Source organism: Pagrus pagrus, assembly GCF_965226575.1.
Source record: "Pagrus pagrus genome assembly, chromosome: 12".
In the NCBI taxonomy this organism is placed as follows: Eukaryota; Metazoa; Chordata; class Actinopteri; order Spariformes; family Sparidae; genus Pagrus; species Pagrus pagrus.
The window spans coordinates 15,918,633-15,940,304 of record NC_140196.1 but is presented as its reverse complement, the minus strand read 5'-3'; the positions used below and the strand labels follow the sequence as shown (position 1 = coordinate 15,940,304).

The window sequence follows — 21,672 nt, the reverse complement described above, 5'->3', positions numbered from 1 at the left end:
TAACACGTGGAGATAGACGAGCCATGTTTGGTGAAGGCTGAATTTCTCTTTCCTCCTATAGGCTCCTCATGGCTGCATACATACCCACAAACATCATTCAACACACAAAAACTGAAGACTCGTGGTGTTTGACATTAGACGGTTCCAGCTGATTACAAGCAGCTCTCCGTATAAAGCACCATTATCTCAAACGGCCATCCCGATAATGATCTTAAGCAGTGAGACAGGCAATTAGGATTGGAGTTTTCAGAAACTGGCCCTGTACATCAAAGCTTTGAATGAGGGACGGTATGAGTCCACCAAACCAAATGGGCTGCAATGGTGTGTCACTGGCTAAATAGTCTGAACATCCAAACACTATTTCAGAGTGCACCCTCGATCGTTATAATCTCTTGGAGCCGTCATGCCAGGTCAGGAGGACTCGACAGTCCTTTCTTTTTTTTAAAAGACTGAACAAGCTTTGATGTAGCCTGAAAGATATTCGCCAGTGAAATGGACAGCGTTGTATTTCAAAAGAGGGATACCGAGGCACTGAACTTGCAGATTAAACAGCCATTTATTAAGGCCCAAAGGAATGGATGTTTCATCTACAATTTGAGTGTGTTGCTATCTTTCTTTTGACATACATTTCTAGGACTGATAGCCAAAGAGCAGCGAATAGTATGATGCAAAGCTATCAGACTCTCCTTGAACAAATGTCTGGACAGAAGAGACAGACAATAGATAGATGGTTAAAAAGATCATCCAATTCCACCTCTTCCCCAGGCTGCATTCAGCTGAGACGTATGGGCTCCGACCATCAGAGTAAACTGAAATTAACAGCAACAATGTTGGGGCATGATGTAAGGTTCAAACGAAGCCTGTGCCATTGACACAGGAAGGGCAACTCAAACAAGAGAAAAAATGTTTCCCTCACTTGTCAAACCATGCAGTGAGCCTGGGTTTTCTTTGTGGATGCTAAAGTATACTTATCTTTTCTACCTATATCTCAGTATAATTGAGTCAGACCTTCATGTTTGATGTTGAGAGCACTGTTGAGAAAATTTGTGACGTCAACAGAAGCCGTCCATCTCTTTCCAGTAACAGAAGCATACCACACTGTCAGCAGTTCATTGGGACTGTTTCTTCTATACTGTACTGAAAACAGTTCAGAGTGAGGTCTGGGAATTATCCAGGTTAAATTGTAGGCCTAACTGGAAATTATTTTTTGGAAGCATTTTTTTGTGACATTTGTATAAAATCTCTCAAGACCTCGACAAAAATCAATAAATCAAATGCTCTGACAAATATCGCAGGCCTCTACTTAGCCCACTGAATCATTTCATTCGGCCCATATGAAATAATTTGAACAGGCTACCAGTCTGTCTACCAAAGTACTTGCCCGCCTGCATGCACTCTGCCCGTGCATGTATTTTGCAGGTGACTGGAGTCTTCCTAGGCTTGGTGCAGATATACTGCTAAAGCTATAAGAATGTAAGAGAAGGTGCAGCCAAAATTTCCAAATACTAACATGCTAGCCTGACAGCGCTGAGTACCAACACAAGCTATGTTGATGTTCATGTTCTTCATGATTACGTTAGGTTGTGAGTGAGACATGAGGTAGTTGGATACGGGTGGCGATGACAACAAAGCGCTGCACTCACAGTACACAGCCTCTGAGCCTGTGGTTTAGCAGCTAACTCAGTTAGCACAAAGCACATAGCCCTGAGCTAAAGTAGTAGTAAAGTACACACCTAAAGGAGTACTAACTAAAGTTTAACAAACAATTACGGCCATGATAATCCATTAAAATTCCTAAAAAGTAAAACTGGGTTCGGTTTTGTACAGTTTTGTTTAGAGGCTGAACGCTCTGAGACAGATATCTCAAAACCTGGACAAAACACATTTGCTTTACACAACTAGCTGGTAAGTGAAAAAAAATGTATTTTTGCAATTTGTGTGAAACAACTTTAAATATATTTTGCCCCCACCATCTGCATTTCAATATCAACTGTGATTCATCAGACTGGTCAAACTTCTCCCATCCTTCAGTTGCTGCTCTTGATGATTATATAGTCACGACAACTTCTTGTTTTGCACTGACATGAGTGGAACACAGCGTGATCTCCTTCTGCCGCAGCCCATCCATTTCAACGTTTGATGAAGTGTTTGTTTTCAGATACTGCACCATTGTTGTACGGAGCTGTTATTTGCATGTGGGCATTTTGAATGATTTTTACCACTTGCCTCTCACAGTAAGGTGTTTTTGCCCACAAGACTGCTGCTGACTGCATGTGTTTGGTTTATTCGACCGTTCTTGGTAAACTGGAGTGAAGTGAAAATTGCAGGAGGCTTACTATGGGAATAAATGGAAAACAAGACGTCACATCACTTACTTTATACTGATGGCGTATTCGGTGCACTCTTTACTGCGGTGTCGAATCAGATACGTGCTGTTTTCTCGGTCCAGGAGCTCCTCCTCAGCCTGGTACCTCTCCATAGGCCCTGCAAACCTGAACCACCCGTGAACAACTACTGCACTTATACTGCAATCAATCATTCTGAACATGAGGATGAGAACAATCAATACATTCAATAAAATGGAGTAAGAATGCCTTCAGGTTGCTGTCAGCAATCTACAGCCGTTTGCTTTCATCACTTACCAGAGCTGGGCCGAGTAATCAACAGGTTTTGGAACCTGGCACATAAAAGAATTTCGGTTATTTTGTGTCTTAATGGAGTCGATACAGACGGGGTGGAGGTCATTTGTTGTAATGTGATATTCAAGCCACATCTAATGGCTTAAATCAGTCTTCTGCAGCGAAAAAGTGCAATTGAAAAGGGCAGCATTCCTTTGCTAAGACATCAATAGTAGCCATTATCCACTGAATGCATTGTAATCACACTAAATGTGTCTTATTGAGTAGAAAAAATATGCACACTTACACACGGGCAAGGCCTCACAGCATCACTTGGAAAGAAGCCAATCTTGCTTGTCGCCAGAATTTTGCCCTGCAATGGCAAGCAGCTGTTAATCGCATTATATATGTCTGGGAGCTACTACACCTCTCTCTCTCTCTCTCTCTTCCTCTCTTTCCCCTTTCTCTTCCCCTCCCACACTCGCTTCAATAAATCCTCAGCAATTAGCACACAACAAGCAGTGCATCTAATTTGCAGCCCAAGTTAATTATGGTTCAAACTCTGCCGGCAGTTAGATTTGTACTGCATCAAAACAAGAGCTTCGTTTAACACTAAATAATGGATCTTATTCTGGTCTTTGAATACCCAAACAGCGTGAGCTCTCTGGCTTGCACTAAAGACTAACAATTGCATTTTAGCTAACCCGCCTCAAGCAAACACAAGCTTTGTATGAAAACCATTAATTCCTTCAACAAACATAGTGTAGAAACACTTTTTTCTCCAGATAAATAAACCAAATTGGTTAAACAAATTACTACTGCGTAGATGTCCAGTATATTTCATAGCCTTAATTCTCTATCATCTACATGATCTCGTAGACGGTAATAAGCATTTACAGTATATCAACATGAAGCTCAAGAAAATTTGAGTTTCCAGTTCTGAGTTCGAGGTCAATTTGGAGTCCATTGAGTCAATCTGAGAAGACAGTGAGTGTTGAGGGCATGTGGAGCTCTTCATTCAGCTTCCTGCCCTGTTTATGCTTTCCTACTCACTCCTCTTTATTAGAGTATGAAATGCTTTTTGGGACCGTGCAAGCCCCGGCAGTAACTAGATTGGAAAGCGAATCTTTACCCATCTCTATGATTCATTCTGTGTAATAACATTTCATCAAAGGTTTTTTGAGAGCCCCTCTCTATTTGTTATGCCTTCGATAAGCGTATGATAAAGATTAAACTTATTACTCTGTTGGCATAAACAGGCAGCAGCCAAAGGATCAAATGAAATTACGGTGATTGATTGTATTGTTCTGCCAGTGGGATGGGGGATAATTGCCTCCTGGGTAACAGGGGATATGAATTCTCAATGTTCTGTAATTCCATCCTCTGGCGCCACTGGGGACACTGAAGATTAAAGGTACCCTGTGGAGTTTTCATTGTAAACAAACGCGGTTGTGTGAAGATCCAGTGTTTTCTAACCAAAACGCATTGTGTGTGACCGTACGACTTGATAAAATTGTAGAAAAGACGTGCAAAGCCTTAATTTGTGGGCTTTGAGAGTCGTATTGTTTATGTTACATAGCAGTCTTCTTAATCTTCTTTTCTTTTATTACTGCATCCTGCATGTTAAAGCTCATGGCTGCCACCAACTGTTGATATGCATGAGTGCCCTCGCAGAAATGTAAATGTAAACTGTAAAAAAGACAGTGTTTATTTAAATAAATGTGTGGTTTGGACTCAAGGTTGTAAAGTTTTCATTAACACTGTTGTCCAATAATGAACTTAATAATTTCCGTTAAAATATTTAGAATAGGGAAGGCACATTCAAAAAGTACTTGGCAGGTTACTGGATGAACCACGTGTCTATTATCGTCAATCGGGGGCTAACTTCAACCAATCAAATCAACTATAGCACAACCAGCAGTGGAGCCAGTTGGTGCATTAAATTATTACCGAAGCCAGCTAGAGAAGAGTGAAAAATATATTTTCTGATCCTTGCTCTTCTTTCACTGAAATATACTCTCCAGTTCTGATATAACTCATGCTAAAGCAGCATGTACTTTAACCTCTTGAGGAGCCGTCATTGTTGTTTCCAGATGAACAGCTGCTCTGTCACTGGTTGACACAGCTAAACCATGCATATAGCTGCTGTCTCTCCAACTGCCAGTAGTTCCTCAAAGGACACTCACCCAACACCAACCCGGTTTTTCTGGGTGGTCGCGACTCAAAAAGGTTCAGAATCACTGAACTAGGCAAGCTGTATCAAGCTGTAGAGTAATTTGCCAGCTGCTAGCCCCAAAAGCTAAAACTACATTTGCATTTTTCCCCCCTAGCTGTTATCTGTTAATGAAAAATATTCAATTTTCATGAAACACCATCTTACATCCAGTTTGTTTTTCCACATAGCTCTAATCTAAAGAGGCTGGGGGCTAAATCCAACCATAAAGGGGAAAAACCAGGCTAAGCTAGTGCTGCTAAAATAGAGACTGAGTTACTCATCTCTGCTTTTGACTCTGGGGGAGTTTGTGTGATGTGGTGCGGGTAAGCGCCTTCTTAATCACATATCTTAATGTATTAAATTGAAGATTAGTTCAAGGTATTGATTTACAGTAAACAGACAGATACACATTCATTCACCTGAACTATGGACAATGAATAAAGAAAATGAAGTACATTGTCTAGAACACATTAGTTAAAATGGAGAAAGCTGAAAAACAAACTATTTTGTCTGCAGATAGTGTATTTTCTCATCACATTCTATTTGTTTTCATCTGCCCTAACTTTATAGTTCTCTGCCTTTGTAGGGAACTTCAGAAACCAGCATGTTGTCAATCCTTTTGTGTACACCGATTAAACGCATAATGCGAACAACATGGCAGCAGGATAGGAGCCTTATTACAATTCTATTGTGCAAAGGGCGGAAGTACACTCAAATCTGCATTATCATTTAATTCATTTAATTATCAACCTCCCAGCATGCATGGTTGCCATGGCAGCAAACAATGCAGTGCCATCAGGTCTGCAGTGTGACATTCTGCATGCCGTTCTATCGGCTTACAAGAAGTCTCCTGGCGCTCATGCCCTCGCCCTCCACCTCGTGCTCTGTCACAACAGAGAGAAACACGGAGCAAAGAAATTCAGGCTAACTGCCAACTCCCAGCCGTGCCGTTGGCTAAGACTGCAGTCTGATTGGAGCGGCACCAGAAGGAGGATGAGGCTTTAATGCCGCCGTAAAGCAGTGTGAGAAACAGCTAGGGAGGCCGCCGGAAGACCCCAGATAAATCTCCATCCTTTCAAAAATAGATAAGGTCAAACGCTGTCAACCGTTGGCTGACCTCGTGAGATGGTTGCTAAATGTGCCTGTACATGAGGTTGTGCACCACCATTAAAACATCCTCCAGAGGCTGAAGTGTCTGCTGTTTTATTGTCTCACCGTGGCACTCAATTAATCAACTGAAGCCACTAATTGGTTAGATCATCTGATGTAGGCTGTGATTCAATCTGAGGAGTGAAAGAACAGATACCCGTTTGTAATGTAACCGGGGTTCTGTGGAGCTCAAACAGATCATTTTATCCTCTAATTAGCGCTGACCTCATCTTAATGTCATATTTATGGCTCACCTGACAAAGAATGTCATAAACAACCGCAATGTCACAGATGATATACAAACAATTATGGCCAAACTGAGACGGATTGTTGATGTCGACCCTTTTATATTTTCTGAAAGCCTTTTTTTTTTTTTGTCGGATTGCGGGACGACGAGCAGCAAAGAGTTAGGAGATGACATGCAGCGCCGATTCAAACCAATGACACTGCAAAGACATCGCGTGCGCCGAGGCAACCCGCTGAGCCGTAACATGTTATTTTTTCATAGAGTCACAGATGTTGAGATAAAACGAGGATGAGTTGAGTGACACGCACCTGCCACCAGGAGCTGTGCAGGTCGGCAAACATCAGTTCAATGACATCCCCCGCATGAATGCTTAGTGGGGGCCCACATTGGGGACAGGGGATGCCACTGTAGTCTCTGATCACAACCATCCTGGGTAAACCTAGCAGACAGGGAATACAAATACATTTAGACTCAAATTGTCAGACATTTAACCACAGGATAACATACAGCATTACAAAAGCGGTAAGACCTTGTGGAGGTTGATTCATTTAAAAATACTGTGACTGTGTATGAAATTGGAATATAAAAGGGTTAGAGGAAAAGCAGTTAAAGGAAAGAGGGTACTGATGAGATCTAGGAATTCATAGAAGGCACTAGAGTCACAGGGTGCTAGTTGCTCAGACTGTGACTAAAATGGAAAGCTCAGATATTTTCTGCTAGACTTGCCGAGTTACACCACATGTTAAAACATTTGATCAATCAAACATGAATATTTACGCAGGAGAAGCCGAGGTGGAGGTAAAAGGGGAGCTACATCTGTGATTCTAATGCTTTTAAGTCTAAAGGGGCGCCTTTTTCTCATTAGCTCAGACTGTAACCTAGACTACACACACAGATGCATTTTGATGTGTTTCATGTTATTTCATTTGCTTCGAGTTAAAAGCAGTGTTTCAGTGGTCTCTCTCTGTGAAAGTGTGTTGCAACTCTTTCACCACAAACAGCATCACAGGGTGAGTTTCTATGGATCTGCTTCTGTGCATTTTCAATTTGTGCTAAATACAAATATGATGAAACAGTGAAATTAAAGAAAAAAATCTCAAAATATGGCAAATATTTGGCTGAAGTGGAAAAGTTTTTGCATCGATAGAATGTAAACACCCACTGAAGACTCCTCTTGCATGAATATAGCACTTGACCAAAACTATGGATTTGTATAGAGCGATGTGGAGACTGTTCCTCAAATTAATACATAAAACAACAAGAGACCATCTTGTAATGAGATCATACCAGTCACGACACCCGTCAATAGGGACGGGTTGAGATCTTATCAATGCCACTACTCTTATTGATACTCTTTATCTGTTCAGTTCTTTATCCATATTTATATCAGTTATATACAAAATAATTTCTTTCAAAAATAATAATAAAAAAATTAAATATGGAGAAAAAAAAGAGGAATACAACTAAATATTTTAAATATAGTCCGACTATTTGGTTACCAGAGCAGCAACAGTAACAATTTCACTAAAAGCTCAATAATAACTCAGTGGAAACAGATGTTTAGACCCATGTCTACTCAGTAACAGTTACTACATCATTACATGGGACCACAACCATCTTCAAACTCAGCTTTCGTTTTTATCTCGACTACACAACTGAAAAGCTTTGTGATTGCACATTTCACGGTTTTGACACCATCGAGCTGACAAAATCTGACCACCGACAGAAATATAGACACCTGGCAAAGTACTCAATGGAAAAAGAAGGAAAAGTTCCTGCTACAACAGGCGCCTCAAGGACCACTTTTTGCAACAATGACACACACACGCACAAGGTGAAAACATTACCTGCTGACGCTGTCACAGATGGTAAAAATAAAGGCACTGTTTCCACTGGGTTGTCTTCATAGTTTTTCATTATTTGAAGTACGACTGACGCACATTTAATAACATCTAGTTGTGCCTTCTTCCTCTGCAATAGTTTAATGGCACCCGACCTGAGAATTAACACCACCAGCTGTTTATCTCAATGAGGAAACTCTAATTCACACTAATAATAGCATGACAGACATTGCACTACATTTGGTTGGAAACCTAGTTACGGACGAGCGTGGTTGGGTGTGGTCGGACGTTTGCTCCGTTTCACCTGTAACCACAGCCAACAGCAGCATCCAGGTGTACTGACACACCCTGAAGTACACTTCTATATCACTGCAGCAAAGTGAAAAGTTCGGCTGGCAAAACTAACAGTTTTGGCTGCTGTTAAGTTGTTCTTTAAGGGTGTTGAGCACAACAAACACAATTCTGCATCACAACTCCATTGTATTGGGTTGGCAGTAGATTTCTCAGATCCAGCTGTGTCAAAAGATCCAGGTACATACAACCAGAACTATTAAGACATCACTAGAGGCAGGTGAAAAAGACTCCTTTTATGTTTCAATAATTGTTTATGTTGCTTGCCTTCCCTTACTTTCACCATCCGAAGGTTTCCAGCACAATTGATCTCTTACATGTACGTGTGTGGACGCCCTGAAAATCTTCCTAAACAAGGTCTAAATGGCCAGAATGCCACCATCCTAAACAGCAGCAATTTGCTCTCGCAGAAAATTCATCTCTTCTATTCCTGTAAGATACAGCTCCAATATTTCCTCGGCGTGACAAATACAGCCACAAGCATCCGGCTCAGGCTAAGACTAAACACCCCTGCCAACTTTAAAGACACAGTCACTTACTCTCCCCAGACTCACACATCCAGACACATCTCCCCTGCAAACCAGCCCGAGGAAACTATTAGCTGACGGTGACCTCAGATGAATGGAATATCTCACATTCATGTTTTTAATAAGAACAATAAGCGTGGATGTCTTTCTCATAAAGCCCCTTATGGAAATTGATTTATCACAAAGGCACAGCACAGCGGTTGAGGCTGAGGCGTATAGACTGCTGGAAGTGCTTTTCTGCCAGCATTTCTCCTGCCGCCGTCCTCATAATGATTCCACCCACTCCAATTCATCTCAATGCCGTCTTGGGTTTAGGCATCGCAGCATGCGGTGCGAGGTCTTTTTTGTGCTTTGGTTAAGGATTCCTTCTGCATCCTGTTATTCATTGGTTATTTTTACACAAATATATTTGTCATGAGGAAACTGTTGTTGTTCATTTCCTCCTTTGAACCCTTTGTGCGCGCATGAGAGATTCACGTCAGTGGATTTCGAAGAAAACATCTTCGGGGTTTGTTTGTTTTTTGTTGAAAAAAAGCACGAATCGAGTAATATTTGATCAAAAATGAGCAGGGGGGAGGAGGGCGGCGGTGTATGATAACATCTGAGCGTTAGCTTTCAACCACCGTCTAACTCCTCCAGGTCTCACCCTGGCCCCTGACTAACCGTCTCCTTTTCATCCTGTCTGTGTTTCTGTTTTGTTACAGAACCGAGATGAAAGCGGCTTAAGAGGTACCACGTAAAGCCCTTGGCAGGTTCACTAAAGTGGGGAAGTGGTCAAGCCATACTGACCTGGGTCTGGTGGTGTTGTGCTTTCCTGTGGAAGAAGAGAGAACGTGAGCACAACGGCGAAAAAAAGCAAGAAAACGAGGAAGAAAGAAAGAATTATGGAGGGGGGGAAGAGATGGATAAATGAAGGGGTCATTCTTGCTCCTTGTGCAGGATCAGTCTGACCTGAAGAGTGAGTCACACTCGTAATACAACAATCTCTCAGATTTATACTCAGTTTATAGACGTGTGAGCTAACCATTTTGAGAGGAAAGAGCGCATCAAGCTTACAATTTAGGCGCTCTGTTTCTGAGCACTTTGAAAAAAAATCATAAATCTTGAATCGTTTTTTCCACAAGCCACTTCATCATAATGGTAATTAGTATTTTTTGATTTGTTGTCACAAATTGCATTAACAGGAATGCCCGAGAAGCAAAATTTGAATGAGGACTCATTTCAAAATTAAAAGCATATATCTTTTTCATCATTTTCTACCCACATGACAGGTGGTTTACATGGAGCCTTAAAGGTCCTGTGAGCAGGATTGAGGTGGAATTAGGGACAGAAATGGAAAATAAAAATAATTATTCTGTTTTCATTAGTGTGTAATCAACTGAGACGTTGTATTGTTTTGTTTTTTGTTATCTTCGAATGAGCCTTTTATATCTACAAAGAAAGTAGGAACCTCTTCCATGGAGTCTGCCGTTTTGCACTGCCATGTTTCTATGGAAGCCCAGAAGGTACAAACTAAACACTGGCTTTAGAGAGGGCCTTGCACATTTAAATCGGCCATCGTAGGGGAGGGTAAGACAAGAGTTGTTTGTCCTTTGCATGCAATCTGCGACCGCAACACTAAATACCACTAAATCCTACACACTTTACCTTTTAAGTATGCAACAGGAAGAAGAATATTCACTACTTAAGTATTTAATTATAGTTTCACAATGCTAAATTAACCATGAAATGTAAACTGTAAACATTGCAGATGTGACAAATTAATGAGATTGAATTTCGAACCCATCAGTTAACCAACCCTTCACCAGCATTACCAATTGTTGACCTGACTGATGTGGGTGACAAACTCCTCCTGTCGATAGTTACCTGCACCTACGCCTGCTCTGTGATGTCTGCTATGTTATGCTTCACTAATTATGTTCTCTTTGGTGTCTAAGTCAAAGAAGAGAAAGAGTGCAGGTCTTACCTTGGGCTTCGGCTTGGCAGTATCTGCAGTTAGAGACAGACACAGTGAGAGGAATACAATATCAGCGCATGGTGGCTTCCTGACATACAACCTCAACTGTCAACCTCTGCTGGCCCTCATCACGCCTCAGAATGCATAAAGACCACAGTGCTTCTGCCGAGATGGCTTGTCAACGGCCCGGGCTGCCTTTAGCAGTCTGTGTATTCAGGGAGGGTAATGTACCTGCAGCCCCAGACTGGTGACAAAGAGCTTAAGCTTGACATAGAAGTACGATGCAACAACTGCTAAATATCTATACGGCATAGTTTAGCTTTTAATTAAACAACTACTACAAATGTACAAAGCCGAAAAATATATCATGTGCGATTTGCTGTTTTGAATTTAGATTTTACTTTGAGGGGGAAATAAAGATCTGTGCAAGTGTGAAACTGAGGTCAAAAGGTAAACACATACCATAAATATTTACAACAGATTTCATAGTATACCATCTGTTAGATATCTTATGTACAAGGGTGGCAATCTGGCATCAGTATGTGGTGCTAACGCTCAGGGAGTGCCACAAATGTAAAGAGGTCCTTCTCTAGGGAGCATGAATGCGCTCAGTAAATTTCATAGCAATCTGCCTTTTAGATTTTGATATTTTGTGTGTATAAGTGGAAATCGTGGCCTGATGGTGGCACTAGAGGAAAGGTCACCAAAAAATTAAGAAATACTCTCTGAGGGGAATCACAATACACAGCAAATATCATGGAAATGATGCCATTAGTGTTTAAGAAGTGAAACACAATCAGTGTGGGAGGCCTCCATCTCACCTGTTCTCCCACAGACTCCCAGTCGACCCAGGCACTCCTTGTGAGCCCCCAGCCCACATTTCATACAGAGATAACCCTGGTTAAAGATGCCCCTGGACACAATAAAACACAGGATATAGTTCGTCTGCTTAAGAAAAACACCTTGACATTTTGAAATTTCAGGCTTCTGTCACAGTCTCAAGATAAGAAAAATGACTCCAGAAATGTCCTTCAGCTTCCCAAAACCATGAAACTGATGCCGTCTGCTGAAAAATGAGACAGCTCACAGTCTGTAGCCTGTTTATTACAATTAAGTGAGAGGCTAAATTCCCAAAACGTCCTTTTTCTTAAACTGTCCGAGGAAAACTGACTGAAGACATGACAGAATGTGAAACGTCATGGTGTTCCCTTTATACCGTCAATATGAAAAAGATTTGAAAGTGTATTTTCATAAGAACAGAAAAACACCATCAGCACAATAACACATGATTTGCCATCCTAGAACAACGTGTGTTGTTACAGTTCACTGTCACCCTGTCTGAGACGCAGGATTGAGTCCCATGAAGAAGTGTTTTTACTCTACTCTACTATCTGTATCCAAAAGAGAGAAGCGTCTGTTCACTTTGAATATTACCTGAGCAAGAGGTGACAAAAACTACAGGAAGTGATCCTTTCAAAAGTGTGCATCTTGAACTGGTGAGAGTTGTGGTTCGCTTGCTCGGGTCGGATATTTGATCTGAGAGAGGAAATAAGAACAAAACATGTTTCAATGAAAACTCTGTGATAGGATGGGACAAAATATCAACATGGCAATATATTGTGAAACTTAGGATTATCGATATGCTGGAACCAAATATTGTTATTTTTATGCAAACATTCGGCACATTGGAATGATGGCACACGTGAACATTGACATGTTGCACTGAGCTAAGACACTTTTTGTACATTGTTTCATTTCAGTGTCAAAATCTGTGAAACTGACAGCACAATGCAGTGAATCAATTCCTGCACTTTGCCTTTTTAGGGTTTTTTTGTATTCTTCAGCTAGACAGATATCGTGTCGATGATATCAATGATTGTCTTACAATGTTTCGATTATCACAGAATCGTACGGTATCTGATTCCCACCCCTACTCTGTAAGCTGTAACTAGGCATTTTAATTAGTACTGTACTTAAGTACAATTGTGAGCTTTATAATTCCACTCTACCACAAGTCAGCTACTCGTATACAATATGCATACATGTACTGTATGTACTTTAAGGTTGGTTTTTTTAAAATTATTTTTGATATTTAAGTATGTTTAATATCAGAATATCAGACTTTTTACTCAACACACACACTCAGCACTCAACAAGTAGTACAGCTGAGGTTAATGGGAAAGTAATTAGTTTAAGTATTGAACAAACTTTTGACCTAATGATGACTGCAGGAGCTCTGACCTAAGAAAATTAATGCAACTCACCCTGAGGGGATGCTTGAATGTTTGTAGAAAATATCACAGCAATCCATCCAAAAGTCATACAGACTTTTCACCCGAAACCACAAAGGTCAACCTCATGTTGGCACCAAAAGAAATGTCAGAGGATCACCAAAGTCAATTGGTTTCATGTGCTAGACCATCTAGAAGATACGGAGATCTTTTTCACTGGATAAAAGAAAGGTTTGACCTGCTGATGGTGCTGTAAGCAAAGTCAGGGCATCGTCAAAGTCATTAGGATCCGTCCTCTAGCGACCATGGATGTCTGTACAGAATTTCATGGCAACTCATTTGAACTTAGTTGAGATATTTCAGTCTAGAACCGAGTGTATTGACTGAGTGACTAACATTGCCAGAGAGCCGTGCTGTTAGCATGTGGTGATTGGATTTGTGTGTGTTTCAGTAGTGGCAACAATTTTCTTTCTTTACTCAAGCCATGGAACACTCCTAATCATTTCGTTATTAGCTGAATGAAACTACTTTGTTGTGACAAAAACATTCCCTCAACTGACTGAAAGAAAAGCTGTTATTACCCCCGGTGCCTGTGTACGTATTTATGGAGAGCACTTGAGTCAGCCTGATTTTGAAGCTGCGTGTGTTCAGACATGAGAGGGGAAACATGCATAGCAGAAATAAGCAGCCCTTTCTGGAAGGCGAACAAACACCACTGGCACAAAAATGCCTTTTTGTGTTGAACACACCATAAAGAAGCCACTTAAACTGAGTGCTCCCATAAGTGAGTCCTTCATCAGGAGCCCACATCCTCTTTACAGGTACAATTTTCACTTTCTGAATGGGCCCCTTCTGGTGTCATTACCCAATGCACAGAGGCACACATAGCTGTTTTCCGACACAAACAACTGCACCTGTGGCGAAAACAGCTCCAAGAAGTGGGTGAAAAAATTCTACTCTAAATTGTGGACGTGTTGATGAAGGTTCTCAGTCATCCAGGTCATGGTAAATTTAACTGGACTTATCCAAGAGGCTTCTTCAGTTCTAGTTGTTAAGAACACGTGTGAGCTTTGAGTTTCAGAAACTCAAAGTTCACACGTGAAGAAGCCTCTTGGATGAGAGGTGAAACGTCTTCAAGGAAACTGAAACAAGTCCAGTTGCCTACGATGCAGCACAACAAGAATCTAAATTGTGGCTGCACGTTGAAGGTGTAAATAATGTCTTTTCAAATTCGGGATCTTGGGTTTCACAAAGAGTTGGATGAGGAGCCGTATGGAGTCATTTTATAGGTTTTCTGGTTGTGTATTTACGTCTTAAACAAGTCTGTTGTTTTTCAGTTGTTTAGGAGAATGGGGAGCAGATAATAACTGAATTTTCAGTTTCGGGTGAACTTATTCTTTAAGTTCAAGTTAGGGAAGGAGAGGCACTTAAATTTCCCATTGTTTAATATACATCCCCACACACTGCATTGCTTTGCTACAGCGCATATACACATATATACAAGTGACTTTGAGAAGTGAAAATGTGTTCAGGAAGGCCATAGCAGGTAGTCAGCATGCATATCAGGGATGTTTTCATACATATCCACCCAAAACACAAAAGCATTTGTTCAGTCAATCAGAGTGTAATGTCAAAACAACACTGTATTCTCCCGAATCAACATAACAAAGGATGCAGACAGGATATCTGCCTGAGAAAAGCCTCCCACCGTTACAAAATAATACAAAAGATATACCTCCATAAAGCACTGATTTGAAGAAACATAGAGGCAGAGTGACTTCTTTGTAGTTTTGCAGCTCTTTGGAGCAGTTTATGTTTGTGTTTGTGTGTGTGTGTGTGTGTGTGTGTGTGTGTGTGTAGGTGTAGGTGTAGGTGTAGGTGTAGGTGTGTGTGTTATCGTTCTGTTGTCAGCAGTGTGTGCTGATTACAGCAAGGCCTGATCAAACAGTGCACATGAAAGAGTCAACACCTATCTCGGCCTTGGAATAACATGCATGCAAACAAAGGCAAACAGACACCGCGCACACTTGCACATACAAGTGCACAGTTACTTTATTTCCTATGATGCCCACACTGGCCTTCTGCGTCGATTACAAACCGCCATGACTGCGGAGGCTTCTCGTTCACGTGTACTTACATGGCCATTTCAAACTGATCCAGCCACTTCTTCTTCAGCTCCCTGGTTTTAAAAAAGAGTTCAAAGCCTGTGTGTCCCTGCTGGTGAGTCACGTAGAAGCCGTAGCACCACTGTGGAGGTCAGAAGGAAGACAGCAATCAGACACGTATTATCTCATGAATGCATGTATATGTATTTTTTGGCATATTTATGTGTATAGAAGGGAAAGTAACATCACAATAATTCATACTCTGATTATTATCTGTCACTGAATGTTATGATGTATTTGTAGGTTGAAATGTAAACAGTTCATAATCCTCAATGTATCCTTAAATTGGAGCACTATTTCAATTACCCGAGGATGGCTAACAAGTTAAATGCTATTTATGGTTAGGCTGTTAAAAAAATAGCAAAATACAGTAGGGGTCAATAAGTCTGCATTTGTCTTGAATGTAATATTATTTTTTCATTAAAAATAATATCAGCGTCATAATTTGAGTTAAAAGTTTAAGAAAAGTTTCTGATTATCTTCGCACTCAGCAAAATCATGCTGGGATAATATGAATCATCAGGTTTTGCACAAACTTGTGGAGTCCATGCTGGACTTAAAGCAGAAGGAGGACAGACAAAATACAAACTAAATTGTTAAATTTGTGAAAATTGTTACGCTTATTATATATCTTGTACTTGAATACTGTATTGAAATACTAAGCTAGGTATTGTAATAAATATTTTGCTTTTTCCCCATGCCGTACCTAATTTCAGAGGAATAGTTCTACATGCTTTACTACTACTACTACTTTAATACTGCTTTGGGAGATACATTTATTTGCATTATTATTGAAAGTAAGATGAGAAGAATCAGTACCACTCTTATATTGTACCCATACAATACATCTGAAGCTACATTCAGTAGCTTAGCTTAGCATTATGACTGTTTTAAAAACTGTGGCAACAAGACGCCAGGTAGTGACCGCACCTTACCAAATTGGCTTCACACTTGTAATGTATGGATTAAGCATACAACAATATAACATGATAAAAGGTGAGCTCTTAGAGGGCCTTTTTTTTCTGGACAGAGCCACGCTACCTGTTTCCCCCCCCGTTTGCAGTATTTCTGCTATGCTAACTAGTTGCTGCCGTTAGCTTCATATTTGACATGAGAGTGATATTAATCTCCTCCTCTAACTCTTTGCAAGAAATCAAATGTCAGTATTTCCCAAACAGGCAAAAGCTATTCCGTTAAGTCAGTGATATTCACCGAATGTTAGCTAGCTATCACAGAACGTAGAAAAACTCCAGTTATCTTAAACACTGCAAGACACTACAAGACACAAGCAAAATAGTTAGACAAAGAATAACTTTTAAGCATGTTGTTTGCCTTGCTTGAAGTTCACTTGTCAATATTATCTCCCTGATCGCCATCCGCCATATTGTCATATTGTCTAGCATGTTGCCTATTGTGTCCTCGCAGACAAAGACACACTAATTAAATTGTCTAGCCTGATTTATGGCGATCTCAAAACAATTAAAAAAATCGTGAAGCCTGATTCGAATTTAATTCTGCCTAGCCACTCCAGTTACATCGAGCCAACAGACTTTCTCAGACACCTCCCTCCTGATGTACAACCGTTAATGCTGTCATCAGTCCCTCTTAGCTGTAGTTCATGTGTCTTCATGTGACAGACTAACCAGAGTGTGATGACTGCTGTTTTTTGTCAACGTCAGGAGAGCAGCAGAAATCAGAGTTTAACCAGAGTTCTGCCCAAAGAGGACTTAAGCTGTGATGACAGTGAGGAAGAGTCTGCTAATCTGCCTCGGAGGAACCGAAGACAGCGTTCGATCCTTCTCTTCCAAATACTAAATTTAGAAAATACCACCAAAACTTCTAAGTCGCAGTTGCTATGTTGTTACATCGATTTTTTAGAAAATCCTGTGTGTGCAATATTACTGCTGTTTGCTTGTTTTCTCTCACAGCTGGGAGAGAATCTATAACCATTGCAGCTCTTACAGCTTAAACGCCTCGCTCATGTGAATATTTGGGAAAGATTTTCAATCAATTCCCAAACCTCTCGGCTTTTGCCACCCTAATCTGTTCCAGCTTGTTGTGTCATATCTAATAACAGGAAAAGTGGTGGGGTTTAGCCGTCAGTGATTGGCCGGCCCTGCAAAGTCCTGAGTGTTTTAGGGCTCTGCTGAGTGTTAAATCATTGATGACTGTGTGGGTGCTCAGTGGCACCGCATTCACACTCTGAAGTTTCATTTAGCAGAAAATGATATATAGCTATAAGCAGCCTTGGAGGACTGCGCACATTCATCACCTGATATTAGCATCTCCGTCCTGCGCTGTGTGTGTTTGTGGGTGTGTGTTGAGGTGTATGTAGGTACACGGAATCTGTTTGACTGTGAATATTTGTCTTTTTCTGTGTCTCTGTGTGCGAGACTTGCTACAAATAAATTCTCGTACACGTCTGTGTCTTTTCTGTGCAGCAAAACGTCGTAAGGCGGAGAGAATACAAATGAAAGGGAATGACTCATGTGTAAAGAAATGATGTTTACGACAAAACGCACAAAAACCCATACAGACCATACATGTTGAATCCCAACACATCATGATTTCACAAAAGAGTAAATGAGGAAGATAATGGGGTCCCTTTGATAAAACCCACAGAACCATCCCATTCTGGCAAGCTGTCAGTTTAGTATTAGCAAATCAGCAGCGGGGTGAGAAGACACCATCTGTGGCATACATCAACAAGACATCAACAAGTCCCCTCCACTACAATACGGCCTGCGAGCGTTCCCACGAGGCGAAAAATAGCATGGTGTATAAACTGTGCAGGGTGGCGACCTTGCAAATCAGGATTTCTTTTCAGAAAGGAACATGAAAAAAAATATCATTCTATGTTTCTCTCATTAGGCGTCCAACAATCATTTCAGCAATAAAATCTGCAGCCAAACAGATGTGCAACATTTCCATACGCTGGCTTGGTTTATTGGTCTGAACTATAAATTAATGAAAATGTGAGAAAGACAATATTCAAAGCAATGCAAAGTGCACCGATACCAATATACAAGTGCGGCATCTGTTTATTTATATGCATAAAAGTATACTGTGTTTTCCCAGCCGACTGACCTTTTTGCCCTCTCTGTCAGAGGTGGGGTTGTTTGTGATCTTGAAGTAGTTGAGGTCGAGTATGTCCTTCATCTCATAGTTGTCTCCCCTTCTCTTGCAAACAATGACAGCCACATCAAATAAAAAGATGTGTCTGGAAAAATAAGGAGGCAGAATGTCATACTGTTATATTGTATTATATATTATACTGCTGGTTAAAGTAAATAAGGTCAGTCGTATTAATTCAGATGAGGTTGCTGAGATGTTTTTCATTTCATTTCTTTCTGTATGTCTGATCAAGTACTTTCTTGGACTATATGAGAATATATACAACTGATTTCATAGCAATCATATATCGTATCATCGTATCATATATTGTTTTTCCTGTGTGTTTAACAGAGAAAGTAATCTTTACACACCTTTCTTCGACAGGTGGGTGGAAAATACGTAAGTGATGAGGCAAAAATAAGCTCTTCGTCTCTGTAGGCACTGTAAATGTAAATGTACTCAATAGCTACGCTTCAATATCAGACATTTACTATGTGATCTTCCTGTGTGCAACCCTTTCTACATTCTCAGGACGATGAGGTAGAACAACCTGTCTTGTTTCCTCTTGTCAACACTGGAGACCATGCGCACTTCACCGTCCCCTTTTGGTCGACCATAGCTGATGAGCGGCTGATTCTGAAAAATAACATAGCAGGGGGTTAAAATGAATAGGATGTGAATTATGCAACCCGTTCCAGTCAAAAGCTCATTTTAAACTCAGTTCAAATGTCAGATTTCCAGCATCAACCGTCTTTGGCACAATCAATGTCTCATTTGTCTCAAGTTTTCAAAACTGATGCGCATCATATTTTTGTTTTGTTTTTAAAATTTGAAAATTCAATAGTTTTTGAGAAAATCAGCACGTTCTAGTAGTAGTTCATGCTACAGAAGAAATCCCTCAAATACGTGAAATATAAGCCAGACCAGAAACACCTATTTCAGCAGAGGAATCCAACAGACCTCCGTCACACATTACTGTTTTTCTTCTTTTTTCCAAACTGATGCAGAACAACAACATGGCAGTTTTGACACCATCAGCTGATGAGCAACTGCCGACTCTTGTTATCACCAATGACATTCACTCAAGTCACCAATTGAGTTCAATCAAGACAAAGAAAAGAAGGTCTTTCTAACTTGACAATCTCTTACTCATAATGCCTCGGCTGGTGAATACGGGTTTTTTTTTTTTTTTTCAACCTGCAACTCATCCTGTCTACTTTCACCACCTTATCTCATCCTGTTCTGCTTTCTTATTACCACTCGGTGATGGCATATCTTGACTTATGTATGAGGTGTTTTCCATTTATTCTACCTCACATGATATGCTCGTGGTGTGCGCTGTATGGTTCTGGAGGGGGATTTACTGTAGTCCATGCTGAAACCTAGATTCTCCGAGCTGAGTTTTCTCTCGCAGAAATATCAAACCGGTCTGATATTTTAAACATTCTTCACAGAGATGCAGTTGCTGTTAACAATATATTTGATTCGTATAAGGCTGCAACCGACAATATTTTCAGTATCGATTAATTTGCTGTATTTTCTCAGTTAGTTGCTTTGATTAGATGACAAAACAATTGTGAAAAATGTCCATTATAATATGTACCTGATCATACAGTGACATATTGAAATGCCTATTTTTTTTTTTTTTTTTCAAACCAACAGTCTAAAACCTCATGTTTGGTACTTAAAAATAAAAATAATGTTGAAAAATGGCAAATGTTGCCATTTGACAATATTAATTGGTTTATTCATAATCTGATACTTTAAGCTCTAAACTCATAAAATGTCATACAGATTATTATCTTTATTGTCCATAAGAACACAATTTTGAAAAAAAAAGAGGAAAAAAAACAAATTAAAGGAAAATGTTACAGAAAAATCACAGAAAATGCATATTTGATAACAATGATTTGGTTAATCAAGGTAAAATGAACACTGAAGAGCATGTGTGTCGTAGACTTTATGGTCTCTGTGTTGTATCCTGTGTAACTGTCTGATTTCCGAGGACCACCCCAAATTAGCAGGAAGACTGACCTTGTTGGGCAAAACTCGACTTGCAAAGTTAATCGTCGACGAAAAGAAAACAACATGTCTTCCTGATATTCTGCACTCTTACAGAGTGCTCACTAACAGAAGCTGATAGCTGTAGAAAAAGATTCTTGGTTTACCAGGTTTTCAATAGACCTCTGGTACTGGTCGATCTCCCTGAGAGTCTCATTATCTCTCTTCACCTCGTTCACATACTGAGCCAGGTCCTGGGCAACACGGACACACACAGACACACAAGTACACACATTTTGTTGAGTTAGTTGAGTCTGGAGGTAGTGGAATATGTCCAAAAAGTCAGATGCATTCATTTGTGAAGCCTGAAAAAAAACTGATTTACTGTGAATGCACAGAATGCAGAATGCACTTCTTTGCTTTCTTTACTGAGAGTTAAATTAGAAAGGATTGTTACAACTCTCATATCTGAACGTTAGCATAAAGACTGAAAACAGTATTAAACAGCTAGCCTGTTAAAACCAAAGAGCAGACACCACAAATTAGTGGTTTTACAGGCAAAATAACTTGGTTGAATGGTATCAATATTCTCCTCTACCTCTCTGCAAGAAAGCAAATAAATGGACTTCATTAAATTGTCGACAATTTAAATGACAATCTCTTCTATTCCAATTTTATACACATGCGTTAATGTTGTACTGTGACAATCAAGGGCTTCCTTAAGCTGAGCATGCTCATCGTGTGAATATAATGAGTATTAATCAAGCCTTCAAGATGTCTAAAGCTCTCTAAAGTGGAAAGGCAAAAAGGGCATTCACTAATGTGCCTGTAAATGTAAAGTTGTATTAATTTACACCCATTTGTAGAAGAGAAACATGATGATTTATGACTTTTTTCCAATCTAATGAAAGTTGATATTTGAGTGGCAGAGCCTGTCTGGGAATTATCCTCTAAATCAGCCCGCTATTGGTGACAAGCTGAAACCACAGTGATTACAGAGCATTTACCATAAGTACTGCACTTACTTTCATGGCATCAAGAGCGATCTTCAAGTTGCTCTTGTCAGCAGCATCGTGAGTGTGTTTGACTAGCTCCTGTCAGAGGGGAGAGAAGACAAACGATACACATAAAACTCACACCCAGGCAAACATTTGAGTAGTTGGATTATTGTTGCGAGATTTCTTTTAAGTGCTACTGTGTAGTTTTTGTAACAAGATGGCCTTTGTTTGCTGTTGTAATCATACGACAGAGATTTT

General features: G+C 40.2%; 1 protein-coding gene across 1 annotated transcript in view; it reads right to left on the bottom strand.

The window, feature by feature from the left end:
* The window catches only part of LOC311266762 (guanine nucleotide exchange factor VAV3-like), a 50,444-nt gene that overhangs the window by 11,545 nt on the left and 17,227 nt on the right, over positions 1-21,672 (bottom strand). Inside the window, exons 11-23 of the mRNA XM_084369294.1 lie at positions 21,442-21,510; positions 20,584-20,670; positions 18,966-19,051; positions 18,389-18,521; positions 15,274-15,383; positions 12,340-12,441; positions 11,727-11,818; positions 10,915-10,937; positions 9,738-9,762; positions 6,538-6,668; positions 2,926-2,991; positions 2,643-2,677; positions 2,376-2,492 (exon numbers count right to left, since the gene is read on the bottom strand). Coding sequence (XP_084225420.1) covers positions 2,376-2,492; positions 2,643-2,677; positions 2,926-2,991; positions 6,538-6,668; positions 9,738-9,762; positions 10,915-10,937; positions 11,727-11,818; positions 12,340-12,441; positions 15,274-15,383; positions 18,389-18,521; positions 18,966-19,051; positions 20,584-20,670; positions 21,442-21,510 — 1,076 coding nt within the window. The remainder of the gene's footprint in view (positions 1-2,375; positions 2,493-2,642; positions 2,678-2,925; positions 2,992-6,537; positions 6,669-9,737; positions 9,763-10,914; positions 10,938-11,726; positions 11,819-12,339; positions 12,442-15,273; positions 15,384-18,388; positions 18,522-18,965; positions 19,052-20,583; positions 20,671-21,441; positions 21,511-21,672) is intronic.